The sequence below is a fragment of the Perissodus microlepis genome, chromosome 19, assembly GCF_051167445.1.
Source record: "Perissodus microlepis isolate ML-2025 ecotype Zambia chromosome 19, ASM5116744v1, whole genome shotgun sequence".
Lineage (NCBI taxonomy): Eukaryota > Metazoa > Chordata > Actinopteri > Cichliformes > Cichlidae > Perissodus > Perissodus microlepis.
In genome coordinates, this window is record NC_140479.1 from 11,674,107 (window position 1) to 11,699,300 (window position 25,194).

The 25,194-nt window shown below is 41.0% G+C and overlaps 2 protein-coding genes across 2 annotated transcripts in view; both read right to left on the minus strand.

Annotated features, from left to right (window-relative positions):
• lrfn5a (leucine rich repeat and fibronectin type III domain containing 5a) overlaps nt 1-25,194 on the minus strand; it is a 121,174-nt gene that overhangs the window by 3,598 nt on the left and 92,382 nt on the right. The window contains exons 3-8 of the mRNA XM_084915771.1: nt 24,646-24,870; nt 24,284-24,412; nt 24,018-24,198; nt 22,013-22,168; nt 20,881-21,137; nt 17,326-17,793 (exon numbers count right to left, since the gene is read on the minus strand). Of these exons, the coding sequence (XP_084771897.1) occupies nt 17,326-17,793; nt 20,881-21,137; nt 22,013-22,168; nt 24,018-24,198; nt 24,284-24,412; nt 24,646-24,842 (1,388 nt within the window). The 5' untranslated portion in view covers nt 24,843-24,870. The remainder of the gene's footprint in view (nt 1-17,325; nt 17,794-20,880; nt 21,138-22,012; nt 22,169-24,017; nt 24,199-24,283; nt 24,413-24,645; nt 24,871-25,194) is intronic.
• Nucleotides 1,868-7,743, minus strand: LOC146365555 (uncharacterized). Its single transcript, XM_084915475.1, has 3 exons — nt 7,663-7,743; nt 5,184-5,958; nt 1,868-1,905 (listed from the first exon to the last, which is right to left on the minus strand). Exons 1-3 carry the CDS (start codon nt 7,741-7,743, stop codon nt 1,868-1,870), a joined length of 894 nt encoding a protein of 297 aa, XP_084771601.1.

A 25,194-nucleotide genomic window follows, 5' to 3' on the forward strand; every position in this document is an offset into this window, starting at 1 on the left:
AAATATGCACAATCTAAATAATGAATATACCCACTGCTTTGTTTCTACAAACATGTGACACCATCCTCCAGAGTAATACAACAGTACAGCGTATTTTTAAAAGACAGAAATGCAGAAAAAAAAAATCAAGAGTGACGAAAAGTGAAGTGAAGAAAGAAATGAAATGACACAGAGTAAACACACTCCGCTCCATTGTGTATAGCTGGACGCTGAAGCCTCAAATAAAGGATTCTAATTAAATGACTTATTATGGCACAGAAGTATTGAGCCGACAACCTTTGACAGCATGGACCTGTGACCATGCACAAGTATACTTAAACCGTTCAGTCTTTCCTCATCAGTTCTGACAATAAAGATGAATAAACAATGAATCATTTTGGATATTCTCTTGGACACTCGGCCACTTTGAGTCCAATTTGGTGCTCTTTACTGGACACTTGTCACATTGACTGGAGGTTTTGCATATTTGTCCTTCAGTTTCTCTAAAATAAAGTCTTGTCACCGGTCCTGGAATTCGTCATTAAAATGCTAATGAAATTCCTCATTAAATCCGAAGAGGGCAGCTAGTTCACAAGCCCGTGGTCGAGCGTGCACTGAGAGCAGCAGAGGGCTACTTTGGCCAGGTTAAAGCATCTGGTTTCGAGTTCGAGTTAAGCGAAGGTTAGAAGACATGTTAAGGTTTAATGGTTAGTATTAAGAGCTTGGGGATGAATTTAATGGCAAGTCATGACTATACCCTCTATGGAATAACAGCACAAGGCTTTAAGTGAATGTGAGTGCAAGTGAGGAAGGGTATTCATACGACCCTATGAATACTAATAGGATCATCTGAACAGTGGATGACCATGAGAATTCTACCCTTTGCTTCTCTTAATGGTTTTATCACAATAGTGGTGAACCTTGACTACACGTAAACACACATCCTGAAAATGCCATTAGTTCTATGGTGGGACACATACAAGGATGCTGAAGATAGCAGGTTAATGATAGGAATGAAAGTCACTGGTACCTACAAGCTCAAACACAAGCAGCTGCATTTGGATACACATGCATCCACAGACAGGGATTAATTTCTCTATTAACTGCTGTGCTTGCTTTGGGCTTCGTTTGTGTGCATGAATGTATGTGTGGCTGTGTTCAATAGCCAGCAAAGCAGTAATATCTTTCTATAAAAAGCGTTTGTTTTCATAACTCCTGGTAGGTCTCTGCATTTTAACTTAAACTATAGGCATTTATAACATAAAGAGATAATAAGGTATTTCTTGAAGGATTTTTTGGCAGCTCATACCAGCATTTCTTCTTTTAAAAAGTCAAAAGTTTGGACACACCCTCTCATTTAATGGTTTTTCTTTATTTTTACTACTTCCTACATTGTAGACACATACTGAAGAAATCAAATATATGAAGCAAGATACATGATGACACCCAGCTCTACATTTCTTCTAAACCCAATTTATCCCTCCCACCTACCTACGATCATGGTTCTCCTCCAATTTTCTTAAACTAAACAGTAATAAAACAGAAGTTTTACTTGTTGGTACAGCCTCTATCTTATCGAAATCCCACAGTTTTTCCATTAACACTGAAAGTTCTCCCACCCTCCTCTCCCCTCAGGTTAAGAGTTTGGGTGTCATACTTGATAATACTCTCTCATTCCAGTCCCACATTAATTACATACTTCCACTTAGGTAATATTAACTGACTCCATCCCTTCCTTACTCCCCATGCTGCTGCCATCCGTGTCCATAGTCTTATTACGTCCCGCATTGATTACTGCAATTCCCTCTTATTTGGTCTCCCTAAAAGGTCCCTTCATAAACTCCAACTTCTTCAAAATTCTGCAGCTCGGGTCATAACTCGTACTCCGTCAAGGGCTCATATTACGCCAGTTCTTCAGCAGCTTCACTGGTTGCCCATAGAAGCCAGGATAAATTTTAAACTCTTACTTCTCACGTACAAGTGTGTCCATAAATCTGCTCCTTCCTATTTGTGTGACCTGCTCCATATCACCACTGTTTCCCGATCCTCATCTGCTATTCATCTTACTGTTCCGTCCGCACGTCTTACCACTATGGGGAACAGAGCCTTCAGTTGTTCTGCTCCTCCAGCCACTCTCTTCCTCCAGCCATAAGAAATATGACTCTCTTCCCGCATTTAAGTCACAGCTCAAAACACATCTGTTCAAACTTATTCGCTTTAGTGCTGATTTTATCTGTTGTCAAGTTCTGCTTTGCAATTTTAACTTATTTTTATGTATTTTATGACTATTGCTTCTTTTATTAATTTTGTTCTTTTGTAAGGTGACCTTGGGTTTTTGAAAGGAGCCCTCAAATAAAATCTATTATTATTATTATTATTATTATGTAATTATGTAGCAAAGACAAAATTGATAAATAACTCTAAATATGTCTTATATTTTAGACTCCTCAAAGTAGCCACCCTTTGCTTTTTGACAGCACTGCAAATCCTTGGCCTTCTCTCAGTGCGCTTCAAGATGTAGTCAACTGAAATGGTTTCCATTTCACAGGTGTGCTTTGTCAGGGTTCATTTGTGGAATTTCTTGACTTCTTAATGGGGTTGGGACCATCAGTTGTGCTGTGCAGAAGTCAGGTTGGTACACAGCTGACAGCTGTTAGAATTATATTATGGCAAGAACCAATCAGTTAGGTAAAGAGAAATGGCAGTCCATCATTACTTTAAGAACTCAAGGTAGTCAGTCCACAAAATAGCTAAAATTTTGAATGAGTTTCCAAGTGAAGTTGCAAAAACCAGCAACTGCTATGACGAAACTGGATTGCTGAGCCAGATATCCTGGCCTCCACAGTCACCTGACCTAAACCCAGTCAAGACGGTTTGGGATGAGATGGACCGCAGAGTGAAGGCAAAAGGGCCAACAAGTGCTCGGCATCTCTGGGAACTCCTTCAAGACTGTTGGAAAACCATTTCAGGTGACGACCTCATAAAGCTCATCGAGAGAATGCCAAGAGTGTGCAAAGCAGTAATCAAAGCAAAGGGTGAGTATTTTGAAGAATCTAAAATATGTTTTGTGTTATGAAAATAAATGTCATGAAAATAAAGAAAAGCCATTAAATGTGAAGGTGTGTCCAAACCTTTGATTGATAGTGTATACTGCTTTTCAAGGTTATGCGGGTTTAAAAAGTCATCAACTTTCAATGGCAATGTAGGAAATTGTGTTTCTAGTTTTATACTATAGAACCTTTCAAAAGTCTCTAGCCCCCATTTATTTGCTTTCAAATAGTCAGACTTCCTTGTAGTATTATTATTTTTATTATTATTTATTTATTATAATGGTTTTGAGGAATATTTCTTCAGGCCTTCTGAGGTCTTTCAAAGTTTTGCTTTGGACATTGCTTTTGCCCCAGTCATTTTCAGTCCAGTTCTTGGATCACAAAATCTAGGCTGTTTAAATATAGTCTAAGCATATTTATCATAATCATCAACAGTTTTTGTCCACCTTTGTCTGTTAGAAATGTAACTTAAAATAGAAAAATAAAATATTGCAGGGGAAATGCTGTTCTTCCTAAACAGTCTGGTGTTTTGTTGCTCCAAAGATGGAAATGTACATTTTCCGCTTTTACAATGGAGGCAGAAAAAATATGATTTTAAATAGTAAAAAAAGCATTTTCTACTGTCAAGAACAAACCGGGAAAAGAATAGGGAGGAATAATGCACTGGGCTCGAGGGCTTGTTTGCTTCTTTGCCATACATGAATCTTTCCAAGAAACCATTAGCTGCACAAACCCTCCTTTTTACAGGTACTAAATCAGAACGTTTCTTCATTAAAATATCAGCACTTTCTGGCCAATGAAATAAGGAAAAACTTTCATTTTCAGTGTGCAAGCAAAGCTATCACCATTTATAATTTATGTATACAATCAACAATCAAGATGTTGAAAATCTGTTTGAGCTTTACTCAGCACACAAAAGTACATTTTTTCCACATTTTTGTGTTTTTTTTCTTCTTTTTTCTGTTTTTCCCTTACATTCCTTCTTGAGCTGTTAGCAGTGTGAACTCATCCAAAGTGACTCATTCATTGTGGTTAATTTCTTTGTGTCTGAGCTGGATCTTGCTGCCAGTCTTTGAAGCCCTACAGTGGGCAGATGATTGCCTTGGCCGAGACTATTACACTAATCTATCTACTCTGCTCTGCCAAGCCCTCAGCCCAGGGCGCCTCTGTGTGAGTGTGTGTGTTTCAGGGTTTCATTACACTTTCATTACACAAGAGAAAATGTCAGCTCGGATGTTTCTCTATGAGTATCCATTTATGTGCTTATATGTGTCTGTACATGTATGTAATTGTGTGTGTGAGTTCCATTACAGTAATATTCTTTTCCACTGCAAGTCTAGTATTCCTGCTGTTTGTCACCATACCTGGACTCCTGGACTTCATCACTGAAACGACTATATGATTGTAAACAGAAGCCTGCATGTGCTCGGTTGTGGCTTCTGCGTTGTATTAGAGTGCATGTTAATCGAGTTTCACTTCTCTCGCCCCGGTCCAGGTCAAAGCAAGCATCTCAATTTGTTGCTTCCTGCTTTCTGTCTCATGACAAATGCTTCCATCCATGAATGGAACAGTGAACTCTGATACCAGATTGTTCTGTTTCAGACATTTTCACTTGATTAAACATTGGAGAAAGCCTAAAGGCCACAGATATGCAGTCTTTCTGTCATGAACTGCTGTGTGGCAGGCAGGAGTTGGACCCAAAATGCAGGACTCACAGACTCAGGGGATGAACTCAAAGTCACAGCTTTATTGGCTGGCAGGAAAAACATACAAACTAAACTAAACTGGGAAACAAACTAAAACTCACAGTGAGACACAGGGAGATCCACACAGCATGAGGGACGACGCGACACCGACTCAGAGATACACAGGGTTTAAATACACTGGGAAATAACGAGGGGAATGAGACACAGAAGGAGGGCACAGCTGGGAAAAATCAGGACCGATGAGACAAGCAAAGCAGGACACATTCCCATAAGACACGGACCTTCAAAGTAAAACAGGAAGGATCACACACAAGTACAATAATACAAAATCACAAAGAACTAAAAACGCTGGGTCAGGAGACCCAGGACCGTGACAGTACCCCCCCCCCCCGTAAGGGCTGGCTCCAGACAGCCCAAACCCAGAAAACAAAACCAAACAGAAAACAACCCAGGGTGGGCGGCGGGGGCCCAGGACGGAGGGCCCGGAACAGAAAACAAAAGCAGAGCACAGCAAACACCGGAGCCCAAGAAAACAGCCCAAACACAGCGCAGGTCAGGGGGCCGACCAAGCGGACGGCAACGGCGGCGGGGAAACAGGTCAGGGGGCCGACCGCGCGGAAGGCAACGGCGACGGCGAAGGAGACGACGGAGCAGTTCAGGGGGCCGGCCGCGCGGAAGGCAGCGGCGGCGTTTGGGAGGTCGTCCATAACGACGATGACGCCCAACAAGCGGCCTGGCAGATGACCGCCGATGTCGAGGCGGCAGTTTGGGACCTGAAGGCTGCGTGGCCCCCGCAGCACCAGGTGAGACGGAGGCCGGACCAGGCGAGGCTGAAGCAGAGGCCGGACCAGGCGAAGAAGATGATGAGGCCGGACCAGGCGAAGAAGATGATGAGGCCGGACCAGGCGAAGAAGATGATGAGGCCGGACCAGGCGAAGAAGATGATGAAGCCGGACCAGGCGTGGTTGAAGCTGCTGCTGCTGCTGCTGCCGGCGGCGTGGTTGAAGCTGCTGCTGCTGCCGGCGGCGTGGTTGAAGCTGCTGCTGCTGCCGGCGGCGTGGTTGAAGCTGCAGCCGGTGAGGATGATGAGGCTGCAGCTGGCGGCTGGATGGGCTCCTCGGGCCCTCCAGCTGACGAGGCAGGAAGCTGGACGGGCTCCTCGGGCCCTCCAGCGGAGACCAGGGGGCACAGAGGCCCCTGGCACACGCAGGGCTGAACCAGGTCTTAAATAATCAGGCCCCATCTTATCTTAATGACCTTGTAGTACCATATCACCCTATTAGAGCACTTCGCTCTCGCTCTGCAGGCCTACTTGTTGTTCCTAGAGTATTTAAAAGTAGAATGGGAGGCAGAGCCTTCAGTTCTCAGGCCCCTCTTCTGTGGAACCAGCTTCCAGTTTGGATTCGGGAGACAGACACTATCTCTACTTTTAAGATTAGGCTTCAAACTTTCCTTTTTGCTAAAGCATATAGTTGGGGCTGGACCAGGTGACCCTGAATCCTCCCTTAGTTATGCTGCAATAGACGTAGGCTGCCGGGGATTCCCATGATGCATTGAGTTTTTCCTTTCCAGTCACCTTTCTCACTCACTATGTATTAATAGACCTCTCTGCATTGAATCATATCTGTTATTAACCTCTGTCTCTCTTCCACAGCATGTCTTTTATCCTGTCTTCCTTCTCTCACCCCAACCGGTCGCAGCAGATGGCCGCCCCTCCCTGAGCCTGGTTCTGCCGGAGGTTTCTTCCTGTTAAAAGGGAGTTTTTCCTTCCCACTGTCGCCAAAGTGCTTGCTCATAGGGGGTCATATGATTGTTGGGTTTTTCTCTGTATCTATGAAGCGCCTTGAGGCGACTTTTGTTGTGATTTGGCGCTATATAAATAAAATTGAATTGAATTGAATTGAACCAGCAGGCACACGGGCCTCTGGAAAACACAGATCAGAACCAGTAGGCGCACGGGCCTCTGGCAGGGACAGAACAGAACCAGCAGGCCCACGGGCCTCTGGCAGGGATGCAACAGAACCAGCAGGCACGGTGGCCTCTGGCAGGGACAGATCAGAACCAGCAGGCGCACGGGCCTCTGGCAGGGACAGATCAGAACCAGCAGGCGCACGGGCCTCTGGCAGGGACAGAACAGAACCAGCAGGCCCACGGGCCTCTGGCAGGGATGCAACAGAACCAGCAGGCACGGTGGCCTTTGGCAGGGACAGATCAGAACCAGCAGGCATGGTGGCCTCTGGCAGGGACAGATCAGAACCAGCAGGCGCACGGGCCTCTGGCAGGGACAGAACAGAACCAGCAGGCACGGTGGCCTCTGGCAGGGACAGATCAGAACCAGCAGGCGCACGGGCCTCTGGCAGGGACAGATCAGAACCAGCAGGCACGGTGGCCTCTGGCAGGGACAGATCAGAACCAGCAGGCGCACGGGCCTCTGGCAGGGACAGATCAGAACCAGCAGGCACGGTGGCCTCTGGCAGGGACAGATCAGAACCAGCAGGCGCACGGGCCTCTGGCAGGGACAGATCAGAACCAGCAGGCACGGTGGCCTCTGGCAGGGACAGATCAGAACCAGCAGGCGCACGGGCCTCTGGCAGGGACAGAACAGAACCAGCAGGCACGGTGGCCTCTGACAGGGACAGATCAGAACCAGCAGGCGCACGGGCCTCTGGCAGGAACAGGTCAGAACCAGCAGGCACGGTGGCCTCTGGCAAACACATAGCAGACTGTAGCTGCACAGAGCAGTGACTCAGCTCAGGCAGCGACAGCCGGGTGCGGTCCTCAGCTGGCTTCTTAACCTCCAAGGGTCTGCTGGGGGCTGAAACCCAGCCTCTGGGGAGGCCCTGGAGTGCGTCTCAGAACTGGTCGGCTCGTACTGTCATGAACCGCTGTGTGGCAGGCAGGAGTTGGACCCAAAATGCAGGACTCACAGACTCAGGGGATGAACTCAAAGTCACAGCTTTGAGTTCATCCAGGACCGTGACACTTTCAGGATGTTTGGAGGCATGCATGGTAGTGGTGCAACACACAAAACCAGGACCTTCAGGTCAAGCTGGAGCTTTGCAATATGGGCCGAGGACTTCTAATAACTCAGCTGTAGTCTTTGCCCCCAGCAGCACGGTCCAGTTAGATCATATGTGACACCGTGGGTGAACAACACACAATTATTTTCACTGCTTTGTCTAGCTCATTAGTCGTTTTAGATATCTGCAGGGAAATCATTTTCTTTTCCATTTCAGAGAAGAGAGAGAGTTTTCTAGTTTTGCACTTAGTTAGGTATGTGGCATTGCTGGCCATTGAAACAAAAAGGAAGTGAAAGCCATAGCACTATATGAGCGAGCCACAGTGGAAATGTCCCTTTAAGACCTCCCTGTTTCTGACCTGCAAAATCCTGCCTTTTTATTTTTTTTTCCAACTTCAGAGTTTGAGGGGTTTTTTTAAGTCTGCAAGTGAATGCAAGCTGAGCAACTCTGGCAACAACAAAACAGGCACTGTCTGGGGTCATGCATGGATGATCTGATGTCAGTTTGATGTGAGAAGAGGGGACAACATTGGGCCTGAAGCCTGGATTTTGTGATTTACTTCCTTACATACTTTATTTACTTGTGGTTACTTTAAGTTTGAGAGTGACCATGCAAAAAAGTACATTTGAGACAACAAAACAGTGTTTGCACATAAATGACCACCCATGACACTCCAACCACCAAGAGGGAAAATTAATAGAACTGGTCATCTCATTAACAATACTGATGAAGTTCATGTGATTTGACGCACTACAACTGAATTCTATTTTAATTTTTCATTATTTGACCTGCTGTATTTAACCACTATCTTCTTTCCTTAAACTACATTTGAACAGAAAAACACAGTAAAACTGCACAGCTGTGTTACTCAAACAGAGAAAGGATCAAAATGTGGGTCACAGATATCTAAAAGTAGGTTGTCCAATTATTTCAGAAAATTGTATGCAGTGCTTCTGGCTAGAACTTTCCATGTTACTACAGTGGAAGCTAGTCTAGATTAAATAGCCCGAAACATGGAAAACTTTGTCAGATAAGCTCAGAAAAATATCCTGCAAAAGCAGTTATAGGTTTTAAAAAACTTTTCTTTGCATAGCACTTTTTAAACATAATTTTATTACATACTTTTTTTGGTTTTGTGTAGTAAAAATGGTTTGCATTGCACAGCAATCACTCACATTAGTCATTACTTTCACAGGCTACTGAAAATAACTTTCTTCAACTTAATTTTCTAAACAATTGAGCAAACAATCTGACAACACAAATACAATCAAACCAGTTACGTATAACAGGTTTATATACACAAAGTGAAGAAAATTAATGGTAGCTCCACATCTGCTCCATTACTGCTAACCTCAAAGCTAATGTAGCTTACACAGCAGATGGCACCATGCCATGCTAATAGGTCCAAGTCTCTCGGGCAGACAGAAAACATTGCAGTAGTGAGCTTTATATCTCTGTGTTACCGTGCATAGTGCCCCTGACACCAGAACTAATGGTTAACAAGCACCGACGCAGCTTGTAGTCATAGGTGGGACAAGGACAGGTGGGCACTCCTAACAACTTGTGCATTTCTTTCCCATTTAACCCTGTATGGATTCAGATTGTCAGCAGCAAAGGAATAAAACAAAAGCTTTGGAAAACATTTCTACAAACAGTGTTAAGAAATTACTTTAATTACAGTCATAATATCACAGTTCCCAAGAAAACACACTGCCACCTCATTTAAATGTCAGAGTGTATCAGCATTATCTAAAAACTATAATTATCCCAACCCTTCAAATTGCTTTCCAGATAATCATCCTTACACACTAAATTAGTGAAAAATGAACGTAGCTTACAGTGTTCGTCCTCACTTGGCTGTAAAAATTTCAATCTGTTCAAAGGCGCCATTTTAGGGGTCTTGAGAAATCATAATGTGAATTACTGCTTGCAGTGAGCATCAATAAAAGATTTCACGAATGAAGGAAGTTTAGTTCTAAAATTAGTTTTATGAATATCAAAAACACTCTTAGGGGTAACGTAACAGAGCGGACCAAACTGAGTTTATTTGTGATCAAAAGTTCATAATTCAAAAACTGCTCTAGTCGAGATGTTTATTGTAACAGTACATTAAAATATTTCTGCCTACAGTGTCAGACTAACAGAAAACCTCTTAATAAACTGTGCAGCTTTTTATTTGCTTATTATCGTTTTGGCATTTTTACAACACATTCCACTATGAGCTAGACTTACCCACTTATGCACATTTCATACAGCACTAATTGTACTCATGCAGTGCTGCAATGTGCATGAGTGATACCCTGATCCATATGTGAGACCATGTTAATTTGGAGATGGAAGCTTGCCAAAAACAAAGGACTCCAGAAGGAACATGCGGACTGAAGAATGGCCTGCTCTAGCTCCTGTGCCGCAGTCACCTGGTACACTTTAATACTGTATTTTGGATGATTTCTCTCATCATCATAATTTCCAAAGAAATTAACGTATAAACAGCCCAGATGAAACAACCGCAAATTACCAAAGAGCATCCAAAGATAGCCTCTAAAAGACACGGTAAATCTTTGTGTGACGTCAGTGGGAAGCAAAACATTCATGTTTCTTTGCAAGCTCCTTTGACCACATTTGACCAGAAATATGATGGTGAATGAAACCTAATACTGCTCTACTGTCTAAACCAAATGAGGCAATAGAGCAGGATCGGGTAACACAAGAGTGAATAAATTCATTTATATAAGTAAAGTATACAAAACCACTGACTTCATTTAAAATACGTAGAGTGAGGAAAACAAAATCAGTAACTTACATAAGATAAACAACCTGCAGTGAGACTAAAGTCTTAGCTGAATCTCATTATAGTTATGACTAGATGTCAAAGTGTCATGCAGCTAAAGCTGTCCCAGATGTTCAAAAGATGTTTCAGCATTATCTGCTGCAAGCCGTAGACCCCCATCTGCCCAGCTCAGCTCCATTCTTCCAGCTTCGCTGAGTCATCTGAATCTCCTTAATGCTGTGGCTGGCTGCTTCTATATACCCTTATTGCATAATGTTACTTCTTGAATCTGTTGTTTTGATCTCCCATTAGCTTTTTCATGTTTTTTCTGCTCCTTTCCTTCTGCCTCCTTTCCATCCTCCCTCTTTGTCATTTACTTTCTTGCTTTTCATCTCTGCTGCCTTCTTTTTTCAGCCTCTTTCTCTCTTTCCTAAATCATTCCTTTTCTGAACAACTTCAGTGTGGTTATTCTTCCAGCTGCCCTCACATTCCCTCCCCTTCTCACACCCCCTTTACCACATACCTCCATGTTTATTTTATTATTTTACCCTCTTTTTTCCATCCTTTTCTCCCTCCTTCTCTTTTCCCAACTGTTCCACATTTTCAGCCTTTCTCTGCTGCACCAAGGCATATAAATCATTATGTTCCCTTTGTCTACCCCTTGTTTCACTTTTATCGTGACTTCTTTCCTTTAGACTCATCCTCACTGCTGTGGTACTTGTACTTCTTATGTTAGCTTAAAACCCAATAGACTACTTACAGCAATAAAAGTGTTATGTTAGTCCTGCTATATGTTTATGGCACTATAAAATCAGAACTGGAACATTACGGCAGGATAAAGGCGGATGCTTTTTCATGTCTTAAGCGCATTTGAGCTAGGTGTTATTGTATACTTGGGCCACAGGGACCACTGGCAAGGGTAAACTACTGTACTTCCTGTTACAGAAAGAGGAGCGAGAGAAACAGAGGGAGTGAGTGTATGTGTTCTTTAAAAGCTTGGATTCATCCCCCGCCCCCTGTTGTGTGGTCTCATAAAAAAGCTTGCCACACAATTTGCTTGATGTGTAGTTTTTCTGGCAAATGGCAACCAGCCCCTGTAGCTTCATGGATCTGCTGGACTGGAAAACAACAGCTGAAAAAAAATATCAAAGAACAAATGGCAGCACAGTTCACAATAGAGGTTGTGTGCATTTCTATATTACTTAGAGAGTGTCAACGCTGAGTTAATGTCTTTTGATACGCCATAGCCTCAGATTTGGCAGATATTTTGAAGTCTTTATGTCACTGGACCTGTTGTAGCTTTAAATAAATTGCTACTCCAGGGCTTGACTTTATGGGTATATACAGTACAGCACAAGTTCTTTTATTTAGTCATTTTCAAAAGTCAGTTTGGTTTCGCTCTTAGCCATACTGTCAATTTTCTCTGTCTCTCTCTCCCTCTCTATAGACAGGTAAATTTCTGTTTTTTTTCTGCTCTGAGGAACCAAGACTTAACTGGATATACTGAGACAGAGTGTCTTGTTATCTGAGTGGATATTAATGGAACACTGTGCACGTCGTTTCAAACGATCTAAGTTGTTGTTCTAAACTGTTTTTTAATTAATGGATGTGACTGTGTTCAAGTGTCTCTGGAATTTTTTGAAAATGTTTTTTTCATAAAGTTTCAAACATCATGTATGCACATCAGGTTCAGTTAGGTTTTACACAAGATTGTTGTGATCGAGTCTAACGTTTTAAACTCGAGAAGACCTTTAATACAACATAAACCATTTATAACTCCTATTAAATATTTCTAATTTCATTATCTTTATTTTTGCTTTTGCTCCACTTCACTGGAAAACAGCATTCATCAACATTTCTTTCTATGTTCAGTGCACACATGTCTTTAAGAGGCCTTTTACCATCACCATTATAAAATGCTGCTCACTGACTAAACAAGACACCTATTCATCTTATAATTTGCAAATTGATTTTTTTCTCTGATCCAATAATAGGTTGTATTCATCCAAACCTTTAATTAAATACAGAAATTGGTTCTTCACTGTGATATGAATGTGTTATACTTTGTGGCCATTTTGCAGTCGTCTGTGTCGACGCTCACTCTGAGTTCAGCATCATCATCGACGTGGCTCTGACCTCCACGATGAAACCAGTGAGGTGTTAAGGCCAGGGACTATATGTGCTGCTTCTGCTCTAGTCATGAGTAAAAGGTCATCACATTATTTACTCAATACCACTCTTTACTTGACATGACCCTGAAATATCAGGCTGAAATTTGGAAATGAGCTGTGTTGTTGACTCAATTTACTTCCTCTGGCAGTTATGTATACAAATCCAAGTTTAGAGTTATAGAGACCATGACAAGAGATGATGATGAGACTTAACGGCTGCTAAATTATTTAACTACAAATATTTTTTACTGAATCCACACTTTGTCCTGCATTATAAAGTGGCTTGAATTAAATGGTGTGGCGCTCTTGGTACGCTCGATTAAGACCTTGAGTACCTTGTAAAATCAGGTTGATTCATTTTGCTTTCAGACAAAACAGCTCTCTTAAAAGTTCCCTGAAAAAAATGTAGCAAATTTATTTTTGGTCACTGTGGTTGATGAACAATGAAGTTTATGGAGGACAATTTGACATTGATAAAGCTTTGGAAAAAATCACTACAAACTGGGGCCATAGCCAGTAGGAATATCTTGGTTTATGCTTTAATCTTAATTCTGTGATATAAGATATTTGCCAGTATCAGGCATGATGTGATTCTATTTACATACATGCTGATTAAATATCAGACACACTGTAAATACCTAATTAACATGACACACCTTAATTTGCTGCTAACTACTTAATCAAAATTTTGATGAGTGATAGACTAGAAATTCTGCAGCATGAGTTCACAGTGACGCTTCTGTCACCACCTAAACAATAATTAACATTAATTAGCAAAGTTGACCTTGCTTGTTGTTGGCACCATTTGTCATGTTACTTAGTAAAAGTGACAGTGAGCGCCAGGAAAAAAACATTCAATATACTTCTGCCTGAATGCAAGTTATATGCGAAGAATCCAATTTAACAGCAATCTATACCCAGCGAAATAGAGCAGGCCTTTAATTGTGGAAAGCAGCTCAGGCAGATAAAATAGTAAAGAAAGGATCAGAATTGATCAGCTTTATTTCATTGGACACTGGTCCAAATGGACTGAGAAGTGACTAATAATCACAACTCGAGACTTCAAATGTTCTGTAATACTTTGGAGAATGTCAGATCTTATAAAAAAGATGATAGATAATTTAGTCATATTTTAAAGACAAACCAAAATATTATCTTGTTTAATATTTTAATATGCAAAGATTTGCAAGATTTCTTTGAGTTAAAGGAAACTGATATGTATTTCATAACAATATTTTTTCTTTGCAGTTATTAATTAGGACAATAGGTTATTAATCAAATGTTTTTCAGATTGACATATAATGTCAAATTATATTTTGTTGCAGTCCAACTTCCATTTTTGGGATTCCCAATATTCAATGTAACTAAAATGGCTATGGAATAAATCCAGGAGATTATTCTCTTACTCATCTCCAACAAAGCGATGTACCTTCCTGTGAAGAGATAGGACCACATTTAGACAATAATGTAGGTGAATATGTTTTATAGAAAATATCCTTAAACAAATAAGCTAACATGCATGTGTTTGAACACAGGCACAGCAGGGGCCTACACACAAATCCCCAGCAGGACAGTAGGGTTAAACTCACAACTTTAGAAACACTGCTAACCACTAACCATAATGCTACCAACCCTAAATAAAACTAATCACGGTGCACTTCCTTTTCTTCATTACTCCCATTAGAGGTCACCACCAGTGGATTACCTCCCTCCATCTCACCCTATTCCCAGAATCATCATTCTTCACACCAACCCTCTTCTCTTTTCCTCCTGCCTGTAAGCTGCATGTTCACCATCCTTGGTCCTATATATTTACCATCCCTCCGCCACATATGTCTAAACGATTCTCAGCTTTACCTCTGTAACTTTGTCTCCAAATGATACATTATAAACTGTTCCTTTCACTCTTGCTCCTGTCTTTCTGTCACCACTCATCTTCACCCACTCCATCCTATCTCTCTTGTGCACCGTCCGTTGCTTTGGATGGTTGTCTCTAGGTATTTAAACTCAGCTACCTTGACTACCTCTACTCTTTCCAGCATCTTTCCACCTGTCTCATTCACACACATGTATTCTGTTTACTTCTACTGACTTTCATTTCTTTTCTTTCCAGAGCATGCTTTCTGAAAACATCATACTCCATGACATTCATAGCAAGTACCCTGAATATGGAAAAAACTGTCTAGTGGTAGTCAAGTCTGAGAATTCCATCATTTAAGCACTGTCAGGCCAAGCTGGAAGACGACAGTTTGAGAGATGCATGTTCCAGATTCTAATCTACGTCCCCATACGAAAAAAAAGAGACACACTGTCTATAATCAGACAGACGTGTGGCTATTCATCTTTATTTTTTCTCTCTTAAAGCCATGCAGTTTGCTGGGCTATCTCTCTAACATTAAAGGCAAAGAAATTACTCATGTTAATAAAAACTAGAATGGCAGTGAGATTGCTTCTCTGAAGAGAGGTTTACTATGGACTAGACCGGACTCTGCAATAGAAATACAATCCTTAAGCAGCAGGACTGGTGTTAAAACAGCAGTACTGTATCAGTAAACATCTGCCGGTCTCAAGTGTCCTTGAGCAAGGCACCAAATCCCCGTGAGCTCCAGGGGTTCTGTTCTGCAGCTGACCCCAATCTCCCTGAGGAAGAAGTAGTGGGTTTAGGTTTCCCTGCACAAATCGATACAGAATCAAGTATTATAACTCTTACTTTTCAGTTTTGCAGCAACTAGCAGGGTCATAAGGTTAACGTAAATGAAAGGGTACACTTGTGAAGATTTAAACCGTCACTCACTGCATTCGACGTATGAAGGAAACACAGAACCCATCCAACACCCAATGGTATTATGTTGAGCAGGTGGGGAGTAAAGCACAGAAATGTCTATTGTGGCATTGAACCTGAAAAGTAAGAGCCCCACCTGACAGTGACAGTGGGGCTATGTTTCCCGTGCCTATCATTCTCGTTCCTACATTCACAATTTTTTTCCTGCCATCTCCCTTCGTGTTCCATTCATCCTTCTCTTTTCTCCCTCTTTTACTATTCTCTTTTTACCACTCTGTCCCTCCTCTCTGTCTTTGATGTGCAGGTAATGAAAAAGCAGAATCAATTGGCTGCTGCTTTGTGCAAGCAGAGGTGTTGAATGGAAATCAATCCGTTACCTAAAGACAAGGGAACTGCAAAATAACACAGACACACCAACAACTTCCTACTGAAAAAAGGGAGAGTAAGGGGAAGTGGGGAATATGAAAGGACAGGACAAAAGAATAAGTGATCTAACGGAGAGAGGAATGATCAGTGTGGGTCGTGATAGGCTGTCTAATCACTCCTCCTCTGTGGCCCCACAGAAAGCTGCTTGTTTGTAGTACTTAATGTAGTATTTTGAAGTCTCAAGGTGAAAGTCTAAATGCACAGACTCTGTGCTGTGAATCTAAGCGAGAGCAACAAAACAGCTGTAATGTTATCTTAAAAAGACGGACAGCTATAAATCCTACTTGTCCCGTCTCTGTATGTTACACTTTCTAAACGGGGTTTAGCGACGAAGAATTATGAAGAAAGAAGACTTTCCTGGAAACCAAGGTCACGGTCATGATGACCCAATTGGTCATTCCCGGTGTTCCCGTTGACCATTATGCATATTGATGTACGTGTAGTGATTAGTAGTGATAGGAAAGAGATTTCCCTATGGAAGCTTGAGGTGTTTGCTAATTCCCTCTCCCCCCTAATTTACTGGAGTAAATATTTGGCTCAAATAACAATCATTCCCTGTGAGACTGATCTAATCTGTGTAATCCTGTGCAAACAACAAAAGTCAAGAAAGGCCAGCAGAGCCCTCGTCGTCAAGGCCATCCTGTTTGAGTCAGCAGGCTGGACTGTGTTGTGTTAGTTTGCGAGGTTGTCAAACACTCTCATGTTTCTTTGCTTTCCATCCTCGTCTCATATCCTTGTTAGCCTAACTTGCCCTGATATGAACTTTTTGTCTGTCCTGTAAGGGAGTAAATAAAGACAGATTGTCTGTGCATATGCTCTGATAAAAAACAAGCTTATTGTCTTCCACTTTAGGATTAATTATGCAAATTTCAGACAAGGAAGTGTGTAGGTTGAAAAAAAAAAATCACAGTGAATACATAATCATTTTCATGATCAAACGGAATTGGCAAATACACATTTTTTGTTTGTTTTTTAGGGTATTTTAACCTAGAATTTCCATGGTCATGGCCTTGGTTTGCCCATGTGCATACATCTCACTTACCTTCAAGCTCATGCAGAGACTTCATAGTGACCTTACAACTCCCACATGTATCCCTTTCACGGCCAGCATTCTTTCTTCGTAGTGGCCCGGTAGCCCACTTGGAGTGGCCTAATAACTCCCTTATAGTCACCTTGCAGTGCCAATATATCAGCCTTGTAGGTATGCCAGTGCCCAAATGCCTTACATTCTCACTTATCTCCAGCTGTTCCACTTGTATTTCGAGTGAAAACATTTTCCAAGAGGATTATTAAAGTTAGATCTAATCTGATGTAATTTGATCTATGCTGCTCAGGCTTGGCTCATTCTCTCAGTAGGCCACATCATATTCAATTTCTCACTCTGTGTAATGAATGTTATGCAGTGATGCTGTCAAGATTACCTGTAAACCAGTGAGTCATCCTGGCTTCCGTTATACTGTATCTGGAACATCCGAATTCCTGGTATATTCCTCTGGAAGTTGAACTTGATCAGTGCAGTTGATGACGTGGCCTCAGCTGTCACCACCCTCTTATCCACACCACTCTTCACATCACCAGTCACGTTGCTCCCGTTGGCGCCGCCTCGGATTGACGTGGAAATGTCCGACGATCGCGTGTCAGACTCCTGGATGTTGTTTGTGTTGTTGGAAATGTGCGGGAGTTTGATAATAACCAAATCCACTGTTTGGTGAGCCTCGCCGGCGGGGTTGGAGGAGATACAGGTGAACGAGCCAGTGTCTTGCACCTTACTGATGACAATGTCCAGAGTCCCGTTAGCGTAGACAAGTGTTCTGGAGGAATTAGAGACCAGTTTACCCTCAGGAGAGATCCAGTGAATGGCTGGCTCTGGGTCACCTCTTGCCTTACACCTTAAAAGACAGAAAACCAGTGAATTGAAACTTGAAACAAGACAGCACAGGGACAACAGTACAGTAGAAGCAAGGCTTAATGCTTAATGGTTTCTGGAATCCTGCTACTTTTCCTCTGAGACTTGGGTGAAAAGTCCTTATGTATGGACATTGCTTGTGGTGTACCCCAAGGGTCAGTTTTGGGTCCAAAATTCTTCAACTTGTACATTAACGACATCTGTAAAGTGTCCAAAGTATTAAAAGTGGTTCTCTTTGCTGACGATACAAACATTTTCTGCTCTGGTGATGATCTGCAGAATTTATTGGAGGATATGACTAATGAAATAAGTAAAGTGAAGTTCTGGCTTGATAAAAATAAATTATCATTAAATTTGAATAAATCTAAACTTATGTTATTTGGAAATAGTAGTTTAAATACAAATGCAAAGATTCAAATAAATGGTGTTGATATTGAAAGAGTCAGTGAAAATAAATTTCTGGGGGTAATAATAGATGAAAAACTTAACTGGAGAGCTCACGTAAGATATATTCATTCCAAAGTATCACGAAGCATTGCAGTACTAAACAAGGCAAAACAGGTATTCGACAGAACATCACTTCATATTCTATACTGTTCACTGGTTTCACCATACTTAAGCTATTGTGCAGAGGTCTGGGGCAATAACTATAAAACCACATTACATTCACTTTTTACTCTTCAAAAAAAAGCAATTCGAATCATCCACAATGCAGGTTATAGGGAACATACAAACTCACTATTTTTGCAGTCTGAAATATTGAAAATTGACGATATAGTGAAATTCCAAACAGCACAAATTCTATTCAAAGCAAAAAATAAAGAACTGCCAGGTAATATTCAGAGTATGTTTTTTTTGAAAGAAGGAAGTTATAATTTAAGGGGTTTTTGTAACTTCAAAACAATGAAGGTACGTACTACAAGAAAAGGCTTTTGTGTTTCTGTTCATGGAGTGAAACTATGGAACAGTCTGAATATGGAATTAAAGCAATGTCCAAACATAAAACTGTTCAAAAAGAGTTATAAAAATATGATATTCTCGAACTATAAAGAAAAGGAAAATATTTAAATTAAGTGAATGTCTCTATTTAAAAAACAAACAAACAAACAAAAAACTCATGATGTGATATTATAGTATATAGTATATCAGAAATCTGTTCACTATTTTTATTACAAATTATATCAGTAAGGAAGCTGACTAAATATTCACTGATAATTTATGGCAAAGGGGTGGGATTAAATAAGTGTATACTTCTTCCCACTCCCTTTCAACATGTAAATTAATCAGAACGTTTTTTTTTTGTATGTAATTTGTATAGTATTTTTTTCTTTCTTATTTTCTTTTCTAAATGTACTTGTATATTGTTCACATGTTGAAATAAATTACCAATCAATCAATCAATCAAAGAGAGGCTGAACCTTATCTACTATGTTGACAGAGCACATTTGAATTAGAGTACAAATGATAGCCTTTGTACTACAGTTGGTTAGCTAATAATGGAGTAGTATTAGGTTGTAGTAGTATTACTTCTATATTAAAAGGTTTCTGGGTCAATAAAATTATTATAACTTGATGCTGACATTTAAAAATTCCTTGTCTTGGTGTAAAATTAGTAAGTTAAGATACTAAAAAAGTAGTTATTAAATTTTTTTGTGTCATAGTTATAGCTCTTTTGAGACAAGAGATCCAAATAAACAGCCAGAAATGGTATCAATCAGTCAAATTTTATAGCTTAATTCGTGTCTCACATGCTATAAACCAAAAAGGAAGAGTCAGAAAAAAACAATGTTCATAATATTCTATTTCATCAAACAAAAAATGGTTTTGCAACAAAGCAGACTCAATTTGAAGGATTCAAATCAGAAACAATCAAAGTGAGGAGCATGTTTGTCAGGGTAATTTAGCATTCCCTTTTTCTGCAGATAATTACAATTACTGTGAAGTGCTTCAAAAGATATAGAATAAGAGCTAACAAAAATCACATTTTAAGCTGGAGTCACACTACACATTCTCCACACATGGTTGTTAATGTTAGAAATGAACTAAAAAGGGCTCCTGGGATGTGAAGTTCATTTGAAGTGAAAAAGCGAGAAATGAAAGTGACACAAACACATACATTTAAGCTGTTTCAACCCTAACCCCAGTCTTTTTAAAGGGTAAAGATATGCAAATTGCACTGTGTGCACAGCGCATTTCTTCAAATTTAATTACTAAAGATTTGTGTTCATTTGTTGACATTTTCTACCAAAGGTTTTTAAAGTTAATTGGTAATTATGTGACAGCGCACCTCAGATGTTGCAGAGGAAAACTGTGGTGAAAAGTGTGTAAAATAATTCCCCCATTTTTTAAAAGCAACAAATAATGGTCACTCTTTTGAGTAACAATATTACTATGATAAAGTAAGTGCTGGGTATAAAAATGTGTTGTCGACACCTAATTACCTAACCATACACTTTCTCCACTTTTTCAATTTCATGAAATGAATTTGTATTACACAAGATTACAAATGTAAATAGACTGGCCCACACTGTCCACTTATACCTTTTATATGACAATGACAACAAGATAGAATGAAAGAAAAGGGGATAATAATGTTTCACCACCAAATAATCACCATCTCTTCTGCTGGAGTTTTCTTCCTGTTAGTAGAGAGTATTTCCGTCCCACTGTTGCCAAAGTGCTTGCTCATAGGGGGTCATATGATTGCTGGGTTTTCTCTGAATCTATTATTGTACAATCTACTGTACAATATAAAGCGCCTTGAAGCGACTGTTGTTGTGATTTGGCTCTATATTATATAAATATAGCTGAATCGAATTGAATTGAAAAGCTGTTGTTGTCTTGATTTAGTTTTGTCCTGTAAAGTCTTTGGTAATGTTTGTGTTTGTCTCTGATGTTTTATGCATCAGTAAGCAGTGAGGCTTTTCATATTCTTGCATGTTTGTGCAAGTCAGGTGGTTACAGGATGATGGCAAAACTGCACTGCATAATAAAAACTTTACTCCCTAATTATTATTGATTTCATAACCACCATATTATGTTTAGATGCAATTCTAGCAAGAACTGATACCTGAGAGCAACTCTCTGGCCTTCAAGGACCCTCATCTCGTGAGAGTATCTGGTGATGAGTGGAGGCTCGCAGAGAAACTCCTCTTCAGGGATGGACCAAAAGTATCGGCCAGACAGGTGCTGGGGTGTGGCACACGTCTCCAGGTCATCCTCCCTGTTCAGCCTTCGCAGCCAAAGTAACTCACAGTTGCAGTGGAGAGGGTTGCCACCGAATGACAGTGCAAAAGAAGAGAGGTGCATCCCTGACGTTGCTAGAACCTGGGAGTGCAACACAAGTGCATTAAAAAAAATTTAAAATTAGAACAGCAACATTTTTATAGACAATTCCACTACGTTCGGTCGAGTTTGGTCAGTTGAATGTTTGGTTCCTTGCTCCATCATAAACATAAACTACTTAATAATGAGAATTAAGAGTGCTAGAGACTTGTCCTCACATTTGACTCTAGAATACTTTGGTATACAAAGGAGCATGGTCAACTCAATGATTGCAAGGTGCCCAGGACCTGAGGCTGCAAAACAAGTCCAAATAATGGGCTCTCGAGTCTATGCATGACAGTTGGTATGAGGTGTCTGTGCAGATAGGCTGTGACTGGTGATCACCAAATGTGGCACTGTGCTTTATGGCCATCAATACTTCTACTCTGGACTCTTCTTTTTAGATAAGAAAGGTTTCCTTCTTTCAAATCTTCCAAACAAATCATACTTTTTACTTTCCTTGTATTTGTACTACTGCAATTTTAACATTTAACATGCTAAATAAGGGCTGCAGAGTCTGAGATGTAGCTGCTGGATTTTTGCAGTTTGTCTGAGAATTGCATGGTTTGATCTTTTGCTGAGATATTCAGTGTGCTCGAGCCCAGCAAAATGCACATACTAACAGTTTTTAGAGGTGGTCACACCTATTTTGATTGCATTTGATTTGCAGCTTTTTTACATTACAGTAAAATAAATTGATTTAATAATTGCACTGAAAAATAGATAAACAGCTTTAGCCTGCTGATTCACAACCTGTTTTTATTTTATTTTGCGTGAATTCCCCAAGGATTTAATTGCCTAAATACGGTGGTATTGTGTGGTAGGCTGTGTTTAATGTTTTTGATTGAATGTGGTGGGAAAGAAAATTCTAAGAATACCTGTGCGCGTTGAAAAAGTGGGTCAGGTGGTAGCTTTTGGAGTTTATTAGAGGTGACATCCAGCCGGTTTAGTTTCTGTAAAAGGGAAAAGGTTCCCTCTGGAATGTATTCCAACATGTTGTGGTCTAAACTCAGCGTGTGGAGGCTTGTCATTCGCTGGATAAATAACAGAATAAAAGAGACATTTATTATTGTTTCTTTCAATGTGGTTAATTTTTCACACATTCGATAATGATAAGGGGAACAGAGAAAGGAAACAAAATGTGTGGCGAAATAAACAACCTCTTTTAAAGTTTTAAAGTTGACTATACTTAGTTACCAAGCATTACAGTACTGACAATACCTACTAACACAGGGGTCAGCAACCTTTAACACCGAAAGAGCCATTTCGACCCGATTTCCACGCAAAAGAAAACACTGGGAGCCGCAAATGCTTTTTGACATCTAAAATGTACCCAATGCACCCAATTTCCTTCGGGGTCAACCTTCAGGATCAATAAAGTTTTATTGAATTGAATTGAATTGAAAAATGAAGATAACACTGTATATATTGTTTTTTACCTTTATGTATGTGTGGCTTATGAAATCCATGAAGTGCTACAGAGAAAATTACATTTTATTTATGTAATTAACACATTTTGAACTCTTAAAGAAATATAACAAAAGGAAAGACACCCAGCTGAACTAAAATGATCCATGTAGCAAACAAAAACTGTTGTGAGCCGCCCCCCTTATATCGCCTTTGGGCTTTTGGAGCCTTGACCTGACTTTAAAAAATAATTGGAAAAAAAGCACTATGTTGCTAAAAAATGAAAAATAGATATTTGCAAAATTCTGCCTAATATGTATTTTACCTGGTTAATGTGTGTGGCGGGGCGTGTAGAAGTGCGGTCTGCAGCGCCACTGCAGGGGAGGCGGACGCACCTGAGCGGCACCCGCAATCATGCCTCGCTGCCTTTACGTCTGTGCTATCTATGCTGTTGTGTTGGTGTGTGTCGGGCTGTGAGCTGCAAAGCTCCCAGCAACCCTGTGTGAAAAGTTGTCAATAAAGAGATGCTGAAAAGCATGTTCATGCAAACATTGTCGGGTCTGCCGTGATATGTTTACAATGGGACTTCTGGTCCCGAACCTCTGCGCACAGCGTCTGTTAATCGGGGCTTTCATCGTTACGCAGGACTGTAAGCTGTCATCTGTGAGGCGTGAGCGGTGTTTGTTTTTAACATAGTTCACGGTGGAGAATAGCTGTTGACATAATGTGGATCCGAAGATCCATAATTGGCCTACCTGGGGTTGAAAGTCTCGATAAATGCACGGCGTTTCGGCGGGTATGCCGGCTTCCGTGAGTGTGACTCGGGATCTCGCAAAAGTTTTGCGAGCTCTCGCAAAACAAACTCGGGATCTCGCAAAAGTTTTGCGAGATCTCGCAAAAGTTTTAGCCGCATTCTTCGGACGCCGGCTCGAAGCCGACCGGGAGGTCGAGGCACGATGTGCCGGGAAAGCGGTGTTCCTCCCGGCTGTAGTAGGTCTCGAGCTAACGGGAAGAATGCGGCTAAAACTTTTGCGAGATCCCGAGTTTGTTTTGCGAGAGCTCGCAAAAGTTTTGCGAGATCCCGAGTTTGTTTTGCGAGAGCTCGCAAAAGTCCGTCTTAATTTTTTTTTCTCCCATGTCCCCTCCGGGGCTCCGTAAAAATGCACTTCAGCTAAATACTTCTAATTTATTTTCCCAAACCACGCGGAGCCGCACTATAAGGACTAGAGAGCCGCATGCAGCTCCGGAGCCGCAGGTTGCCGACCCCTGATCTAACACATCTTGGCTATCAGTGAAACTGCATATACAGTTATTGAACTGTCAACATAATGACCTCTGCTTAGTCCCAAAGCTCATTTAAGTCTAAAATAAATGCACCCACATTTTTTAAGGACTTTGCCTCGGGATGCTTTTTTTTTCAATGCCCTCCAGCCAAACAAGCTTCAAAGTAGTGTTGCATGTTAAAGAGGTTCTAACCTGGATGGCCTCCCATGGAATAGAGTCGAGGTTATTGTAACTAAGATCCAATTCTTCTAGTGCCAGCAGGTCATTGAATGCTCCCTGGTGAATCATGACCAGTTGGTTGTTGTTCAGAATCAGGTGATGAAGCTTGGACATCCCACTGAATGTATCATTGCCTATCCTCGTCAGTCGGTTGCTGTGGGAAATTGAAGAAAAATAAAACTTCAGAGAAAACGTATAAATAAGATTTCATATTGTAAGAAATTATTTTTAGTTCATACCTGTTGAGGTGCAGGGCTCTGAGGTTTTCCAGATCAGCAAAGGCATGAGGTGTGATGTAGGAGATGGTGTTTCTGGATAATGTCAGGTCCACCAAACGTGTCATGTTTGCAAAATCTTTTCTTTTCACACTTTGGGCAAAGATGAGACAAAGATAAAATATCGTTAAAATGAGGTAACTGCCATACTAGTGACCCACATTACACTTATAAAATACAGCATAGCGAGAGTGGCAACTCATATAACATCATGTACTGCAGTAATGCAGACGTTCTACCAGTAGAGTTTCAACAGCAGCTATCGAAGGGTTTTAATGTAAATGGTTTAGTCTCATGAGTATCGTTATTATTGATGTGACGATCACCTTGTGACAAAATTGTCAGCCAGTCGTAGCTCCACTGTATGTCTGTCAATGTTGGGTGGGACAAACAGTAGACCTTTCTTGGCACAGAGGGTTGCCAGGTTGGGTGACAGTATTTGACATACGCAGCGTTTTGGGCACATCTGTGCCCGCACAGCCATGGCGACGGCCAGCATTACACACAGTACCAGCCTTTCCATGGTTACCCCCCGTACCTGGAAACAACACCTAAAATAAATGGAAACAAGACAGACCGAGAGAGAGAAATAGAGATGTTAATGACATTTGAAATGAAATGCATGTAACTAAGTGAACTGGTCCCATCAATTGGCCCCAAACTCCTGGTTTGCAGTCACATACACTTGTTACTGCCATCTGGAGGCCATTTGGATCTGTTTGATATTTAGTAGGAAAGAAGGAAAAACTTATGGCAAAAGTAAAATGTTAAAAACAAATGGAACGTGACAAAGAAACTGAGATAAAACATGCTTCCCCATTCAAAAGTCTTTTTAAAAGGAGAAGGATGTACTTCCTCAAGCTTCTCTATAATAA

Coding starts and splice junctions, on each gene's coding strand:
- LOC146365555 (XM_084915475.1), bottom strand. CDS start 7,743: ATGCATGCCTCCAAACATCCTGAAAGTGTCACGGTCCTGGATGAACTC. Junction 5,959..7,662: donor TGAGTTCATCCCCTGAGTCT/GTGAGTCCTGCA, acceptor TGATTATTTAAG/ACCTGGTTCAGCCCTGCGTG. Junction 1,906..5,183: donor GCCCCCGCCGCCCACCCTGG/GTTGTTTTCTGT, acceptor ATGGGCAACCAG/TGAAGCTGCTGAAGAACTGG.